The sequence below is a fragment of the Propithecus coquereli genome, unplaced genomic scaffold (assembly GCF_000956105.1).
Source record: "Propithecus coquereli isolate 6110/MARCELLA unplaced genomic scaffold, Pcoq_1.0 Scaffold334, whole genome shotgun sequence".
Lineage (NCBI taxonomy): Eukaryota > Metazoa > Chordata > Mammalia > Primates > Indriidae > Propithecus > Propithecus coquereli.
The window spans coordinates 792,076-800,462 of record NW_012148997.1 but is presented as its reverse complement, the minus strand read 5'-3'; the positions used below and the strand labels follow the sequence as shown (position 1 = coordinate 800,462).

The window sequence follows — 8,387 nt, the reverse complement described above, 5'->3', positions numbered from 1 at the left end:
TTTTAAAATTTTGAAAAATAAAATTTTGGAAAAAAAAAAAAGAATGGTTAAAGACTTCATAAGAATAGTTAAAGGCTCCAGAAAGCCAAGAATTATCCTAGAAGTAATGTATCAAAGAACATTTCAATAACCTGAATAAGAAAAGTTATTTTGGAAATGAGAATTAACTAGCCATTTCAGTATACCTGATACTTCAGACACCTTTAGTTTTTTCCATGTACAGATTGATCATGTTATGCAAATCAAATGATTATCAGGTATGAGACTTTTTTCAAATCTAATTCAGCCCGGGTACAGTGGCTCATGCCTGTAATCGCAGCACTTTGGGAGACTGAGGTGGGAGGATTGCTCAAGGCCAGCTGTTCAGGGTCACAGCAAGCTGTGATCATGCCACTGCACTCCAACCTGGGAGACAGAGTGAGACCTTGTCTCTAAAAAAGATTTAAAATGAAAATGAAATTTTTTAAAAAAAAATCTAATTCACTGCAGGAAAACTAATGAAGAACTTCAGTCAGATCAAAAATCTCCATCATTTCCCAGTATGTGTAAAATAGGACCCTTAACTCCCCAAAATATAAGAGACTTCTTAATATGTAGCTTTGAATATCCAAGGTTTCCAAGAGTTCGTATCAATCATAATTTTGTCTATTTCTAATATTTGTAATAAAACACACTCACTCTCCAAATGATATAAAACCTGATGTAATAAATTCAAATAAAAAGGATGTGCCTAATCAGTTTATTTAGTATTTATTAGCAATATAAACCATATTAAATTCATTCATTTATTATAATTTGCACCAGGCACTAAACATACAATGACAAAAAAGTCCTTATGATCATACAAATAACTATCCCATTACTAGTAAGTGCTAAGAAAGAACTTAATGGTTAAATAATTTTCAAACTTTGAGGGCAATATAATGTGAAATTTTAAATTGGCTAACTTAAAGACTGCTATATTTAGAACAGCAAGACTTTTCACTGCAATGATATTGGACAAGAAAAATTCTTCATACAAAATCTCTTGTGATGATTTATTCCTTCTAGTATCACAACTGCCTCTGTCTATAGATGTGAGCTTATTAACATACTAGGTTTGCATTCTAAGAAACATAACCTTAATGTTGAGAATACTAAAGAGTTCTGCAATGATAAAAAGGAATCAGGAATAACAGAAATATGTATCAATATATCAAGAATCAAGTTCTTCTGCCCGTCTGCTTTGGCCTAAAACTTGCATTGATAACTCAGCAAAATTATCCCTTTGAAAAAAATCCCAAGATTTCATGGAAGAAGAGTACAAGTTCAAAATAGCAAATGATATTTAATGTTATTTTCTAGCCTTGAGTTAATCCTATAAAAGTCAAACAATAATGCAAATAAACAGTTAATAAAGCCTGTTTTTTACACAAAACCTCCCATATGTATTAGTTCTGTGACATTCTCCCTTTCTTAACTTTATTTTCAGCACCCCAAGAGATTCTAACATACTGGCAACATGTCTTCTTTTTTAATTTTGCAGATCTGATCACCCTGCAGATATCTTATTATTGGATGCTGTGACAAATGAGGCATGCAGATGCTCTTCTGCTATCTCTAGAGCCAAAAATATTCACACTTGAACAAATATTTGTTGAGTATTCAAGATTAATATCCACATAGTAGTTCTGAAATATAGTATTCTGTCCTTGGGGGTCAGTGCTATGGAAATCACATATATAAACCTAAAACATTTCTACCCCCTTAATATTTTGAAATAAAAAGGTTAACAGAGAAGCAATAATGAATTGAATCACCTCATAATGAATTCTAATTTTTTGTGTGTTTCAGTTAGCTTCCAGGGTACTTAATAGTCATGTTAGTCAGTCCCAAATAAAGTAAGAAAGCAAAGAAATATAAATGCTAGTTAAGATTACCTTTGTTCCAAAGATGACGAAAATATTCGTCCAGAGGCTGATTAAGAATCACCAGGCAGTACTTCAAATTCCCTATAGAAAAACAAAAAGTAAAATAAAATATGTAAGTGAACTAAGGTTTCTGTTCCCTGTATTTGAGTCTGGAATCAGATTTTCAATATACACAGAGCTAAGTTGCAACCACAATTAATTTCTCATACCATAATTTTAAAAGACATCCTATATTAACAGGACCTACTTTACTCAACACATCTGTCCCATTCCTATATTGCTGAGGAATTTATTATAAAGACAACTCATCATACAAACAGTTGGGTAAGCTTCTTTTTGTAGGTGGTGCTCTTGGTATGAATTCTCATCCTTATGACATAGCCACTACTTTGATACAACTACTCTTCTGCCTGGCTAGTTTTATAGCATCCCAACCTTATTTCCCAAGTGGTGTGGTCTGGTGGGTACACACTTCACATTCATTCTCATTCATTCATGTTTGCTCTTCTTCTTTCTTTCCTTCCACCCCTACCCTATCTTGAATTTTCCAATGCAAAACTCTGAATGTGCTTTCACCAAATCCTACTAGCTCTTTTTATGATTCTTTCATTCCATTTTTTTAGATGACACTCCAAAGATGGAGAAAAGTTACTTTTCCAATGATCATTCCATGCCTTTTATAATGTACCTGAAATAGTGCAAAGCAAAATACAATCAGGCTATAGGCAATCTGTCATTCAGCTCAGTCCCAACACTGTCCATGTCATTTACAGGAAAAAAAAAAAATGTTTGGTGGTAAGAAAAATTAATTGCTTTTTAAAGCAATCTGTTAGAAATGGCACATGATAAGGAAATGAAAAGGCTCTGCCATCATCCATAGCAAACATTATTAAGTGCCAGATACATACCAGGCACTGGGAGTAGAAAGAGGAATACGCTTACAGGCGATCTGTGAGATAAGACATTCGTAATAAAAATGATTTATTCGACAATACAACAGAAGTACATGAGGAGTGCCAGATATGTATATAAATGAGTGTGGCCAGAGTTCAAAGGCTGGGAAGTCAATAAGGTCTCGCAGGGGTGGGGCACTTCCAGCCTTAAGGCCACATGTGGCCTTCTAGGTCCTTACATGTGGCCTTTTGACTGAATTCAAAATTTACAGAACAAATCCTTTTATTAAAAGAGGTGCAGCAGGGAAAGATGAAGCTTTTCTTGCCTCCTCTGATGTCATCCTAGAAATCTTTGTGAAATGTAGATTTTCAAACTTGATCTTCTACAAAAAGAAGGAAGTTGGAAAGAATAAAGAAGAGGCATTCCAGACAAGGGAAAGAACCCTCAGCAAGCTGCTCCACTTAGCCATTAGGGTTACTAAGATGAAAAGTTTGAGAAGCAGCACCCTACTGACGTGAACCTAGGACATTGATGCCAACATCAGAAATTTTAAACAATGTTTAAGATGACAGAGGAATTTAAGTTGAGGCAACCAGGAAGTATTTAAGAGTGATGCAGGATACCGGGCGCATTAACTTATTTCTGTAATCCCAGCATTTGGTGTGGCCAAGGTGGGAGGATCTCTTGAGGCTAGGAGTTCAAGACCAGCCCGGGCAACACAATGAGACCTTGTCTCTATTAAAAAAATTAGCTGGGCATAGTGGTACGCGCCTGTAGTCCCAGCTACTTGAGAGGCTGAGGCAGGAGGATGGCTTGAGCCCAGGAGATTGAGGTTGCAGAGAGCTGTGATGACACCGCTGCACTCCAACCTGGGCAACAGAGCAAGACCCTATCTCTTTTTTCTTAAAAACAAAAAAAAAAAGTTATGTAGGAATAAGCAGTAAGAGCAATTTATGTAAATTTGGGAATCATCCACTTAGTGGTAACATTTACAGGTAAAGGGGTAGGCAAGCCTGGGATATTACAAAGATAGCAGGATGAAGGCAAAATCCTGGTGCTTTCCTCACCATTACAAAGCAGATGGAGTTCAACAAAGGAAAGGCAGAAGGAAAAGCCAGGAAGGTAAAAGAATAAGGGGGTAGTTCCAAGAACATGCTGTCAATAACACAGCATGGTACAGAGAAGCTAAAGAGACTAAACTAAGAGAAGGGGTCAATAGGGGTAGTGGGTGGATCTCAAAGAAAAATCTGAAAATTCACAGAGGGAAACTCAAGCCAGTAAAGTGACCAAGGAGTCAGTAAACAGTGAGATTAAAATGGAGGCAGAGACACTCTCCGTAAAATATAAAAAGCTGTGAGAAATGGGGGGAGAAAAGGCAGTAAGGTCAAGAGAAAGTATTTTAAATATAGAAACAATCTTATATTCTAAATAGGGAGAGGGAAGTAAGAGAAAGAAGGGAAATTATCCATTTATTGCTTCAAGAGGCATTTACAGAGCACAAAGTTCTCTTGTCCAGGCACTGCCCTACAGCACTGAACAAGAGAAACGGAGGCAGCTCATCAGGAGTATCTGATACTGATAAAAAGAGGGTCCAAGACTGAGGCCCAGGAAGACATATCAGAGAGACACACAGAACTGAGGGGGCGTGTGGTTGATTGATTTATAAGAAAGTAAAAACAAAGAAAGGAGAACACGGAATTAGAGTGGAATGCGGAAAATTTTAAAGCAACTGCCACAAGAAACAGATTATAGGCTCTGACAGTACACAATTTAAAAAACAGGAATCCAAACGAAGTTAACTGACAGGCATGTGACATGAGATCTGTGTCCAGTTTTAGTACTTTTCCAAGCGATTATGTGGAGGAGGAGGAGGAGGTGTAAACAAATAGGATGGTGATGATAGCTGGTTTTGAGAATTGGCAAAATCACTTGCCAAGAGCTAAAGGGAATCTAGGACATTTATTTGGGCAGCTCTAGGAGGAATGATTGTGGCAGAGACCAGTAATGGCCTGTTCTTTACTAACGCAATCCTCGGGGATTTTTTTGGTCTGATTTTTTTTACTTTCTGCTTTTTGTTACTTTCTTTTACTGGGCACATTACTGTCGAGGTAAAAATCTACATACCCCAGATAATCTTACAGCAGAATGTGGTCATAAGACTAAGCTCTGACCAAACACGTGCGTAGCTTTGTATGTGACTTCTGGGGGGTGTCCTTAAAATGGAGGGGCCTTCCTCTTCCACTTCTTTTCTTCCTGCATCCTGCCATCCAGAGCAAGGACTGATGGCTTCATGGAATGAAATTCTAGCAGCCACCTTGGATGGCAGGAACAAGGGCAACCTCGTGAAGGAGCCTGGGCAGCTGATGACATCACGAATCCTCCACACTAGCACTTCATCACCTGCCTCCACACGTCTTTTATGTGAGGAAAAAAATAAACTTTTCAGCCCTTTCCTAATCTTGGGCTTAATTCTGGGAAGCTCTCTAGGAAGCAATAGGCCCTACCATGAGTTCACAAGCCAGGGCTGGAAATAGAGCCTCTGCCACTACTTTATGAGAATTTATTAAAAGATAGACCAAAAATCAGTTTCTTCTTCTCCTTTCCTTTCTTTCTTTCTTTCTTTCCTTACCAGTGGTTCTCAAATCACCCAAGGGAGTTTGTGAGACATGTACATTTCTGGTTCCTATCCTAGGCCTATCAAATTATATCCCTGGGTATGAGGCATGGGAATCTGCATTTTACAAGCAAGTTATTCCCACGCAGGAGGTCCATGGACTACACTTTGAGAAATCCCACCTTGTTATCCCCATACTAGTTCCAAAAACCCAGGTGGTGCTTGTCTCATTGGCTAAAATCTATCGTCTCAGCAGGGGGTAGTGAAGCTTAATAGTACTAGCCAATGCACTTATTCTTTCAAACAATATTTGTCAAGCCCTGAACTGGGGACACAAAAACAAAAAAACCCACATTTCTATTTTGTAGAAGTCACTGTTATTTTGGGTTTCCATATTCGATAGCGAGAAACCCAATTTCAATATATGCAGTGATCATGATCCAGGCTGAGTTAAGGTAAAGATGACCACGGACTTGGGGGGGTGGGGACCAAGGGCAACACACGTAACCTAAACATCTGTACCCCATAATATGCTGAAATAAAAAAAAAAAAAAGGTAAAGATGACCAAAATAGAAATTGGAGATGACTCTGAAGAACAGTAGGCAAGCATCAAAATGCAGGGAGGAAAACATGAACTCATTCACTCGTTCCACCTGGATGGAGCGTCAGTATAAGAGATTCAGAGCCTGGCACATGGTAAGTGCTCAATGAGATGTGAATGGCAAGGAGTGAACAATTTGGATGAACCAACTGTCCTTTTCTCTTTGACAAGGTCTACACTGCCAAAGTAGGCATTCAACAATACTGCTTGTATGTTTAAATGAATGAACAAAACTGCTTTCTGTAACCAATTGTTTCATTTGTGAACTCTGTATTTTTGTGGCTCTAAGAACCGTATGATCATAGGGGAAAAGGATTATTATCCCCATTACTGCTCCTCTAAACCAGTATTTTGACTAAGGTAATATCCATGAAAGCATTTCATTTTTTAAAAGAATGAAGCAGCATGAAAATGTACTGTACAGTTATAATTTACTAATGTTATTAATAAAGAATTAACTACTCCAGCTATTTCTATACATAACATTTAAGTTAGGCTGTTTCTATATATAAAATTACTTAGGTAATAGGATCTGATAGTCCTTTCTAATCTAGTTTAGTTTTTGAATAGGATTTGATAGTCGTTCCTTTTCTAATCTTGTCTCCTCTAGAATCATAACTGGATAAAGTCAGTATGGCATTTATTTTACACTCAAAGCCCTCAAGATTACTAATTCCTAGCAGGTTGCAGAAAAAGTAGCATACAGAACAACTATGGTTCCTCAATAGTATACGGGAAAATCTCACCACGACATTCCACCACAATATAGCTCTGTATCACTTTCAAATACTGAATTATGGACAATGCCTCTGGCTCTAAATGTCAAGAAATTCAGAGTTGGAAACCAAAGAAGTAAGAAAATTCAACAGTCTTATTTCAAGGATTTCTCAAGCTGTCACATTGATGCTGTTCCTGGGATATGCACAAAGATTTAAGAAAAAGACTATGAAGAACTTCTTCATTATGTTATAAAGACTACAGATTTTTTAATCAAGTGTCCTAAGGCAATCTCAAAGACAAATGTAGGCACACGTAGGATGTTAAGTGTAATAGTAATAGAACTTTTTCATTATCTATAAAATGTATGATGAACTCTATTTGAAGAACAAAGAAAAATATAGACTAGTCTTAATCCTTGAAATGTTCAGTCAAAAGTCCTTGAATTGCTTCTTCAAAGGGCTCAATTATGGACGATGAAAAATCCCTCATCATGGATATATTAAAACCAAAATGCTCCAAACTTCATGGAAATCCTGAAGTACAAAGTTTCAAGTTTATGAAATGAAAATAAAAATGAAGTCAAATCATCAGCCTTGGGCTAAAAAGGGAAGAGGCCCTCTGAAGGTTAACAACTAGCTAAAAACAGCAAATTCAGAGATTAAGAAAGGGGAGGGGCATGCCATCTCTCTTCACTGTACATATAATAGTTACCTGTCTTCTATTGCACAAAAAAAGAAATTAAAAACTCTGTGCCTCTTTAGAGAAATGGCTGATTCTATAATTAAGGAGGGAAATATACAACCTGAGCCTGGAGCATCAGGTAGTGCCAGAAGAAAGGAAGTGATCCCCAAAACAAACAAAAATACTCACATTGATAGGATTACGTCAAAGTGGCACCACAGCCAACTGGAAGAGCTCCCCATGGCCTAATGGAACAATTTGAGCAAAAAATAAAGTGGCACTGGATTGCAACCCAAAGTATAAAAATAAATTTCCATGAGTCCGCGCTGATTGACTGATTGATTAATAAACAGAGGAGAAGAGACAAATCTCCCAGGCAGAAGAATTGCAAATAAATTATATAATCCTCCACCCTAAAGAAGGGAGAGCATAGCTGCCACACATGGTAACTTTCTTGCAAAGAGTATGGTATGAAAAGTGAGGGGAAATCTTTACAGTAATCTAGTGAACACTACCCTTCAGCACGGAGATCAAGGTCAACATCGACAGTTGTAAGTCATGCACCCTTAATACAATGCGATGAAAACAGCACTGTGTCTCTGTGTTCTTCCTCCCCAAAACTCATAACTCCAGTCCAAGCAGGAGAAAGATATCAGATAAATTCCAACAGAGGAGCATCCTATAAAACATCTTACCAATACTCCTCAAAACTGCCAAGGTGGCCAAAAACAAGGGGAGCCTAAGGGGACGAGACAGCTAAATATAATGTGGTGTCCTGGATGGGATCCCAGGACAGAAAAAGAACATCAGGTAAAAACTAAGGAAATTCGGCCAGGCGCGGTGGCTCACACCTGTAATCCTAGCTCTCTGGGAGGCCGAGGTGGGCGGATCATTTGAGCTCAGGAGTTCGAAACCAGCCTGAGCAAGAGCGAGACCCCGTCTCTACTAAAATTAGAAAGAAATTAA

General features: G+C 37.8%; 1 protein-coding gene across 1 annotated transcript in view; it reads right to left on the bottom strand.

Annotated features, from left to right (window-relative positions):
- TPK1 (thiamin pyrophosphokinase 1) overlaps positions 1–8,387 on the bottom strand; it is a 478,721-nt gene that overhangs the window by 393,657 nt on the left and 76,677 nt on the right. The window contains exon 2 of the mRNA XM_012650556.1: positions 1,920–1,991. Coding sequence (XP_012506010.1) covers positions 1,920–1,991 — 72 coding nt within the window. The remainder of the gene's footprint in view (positions 1–1,919; positions 1,992–8,387) is intronic.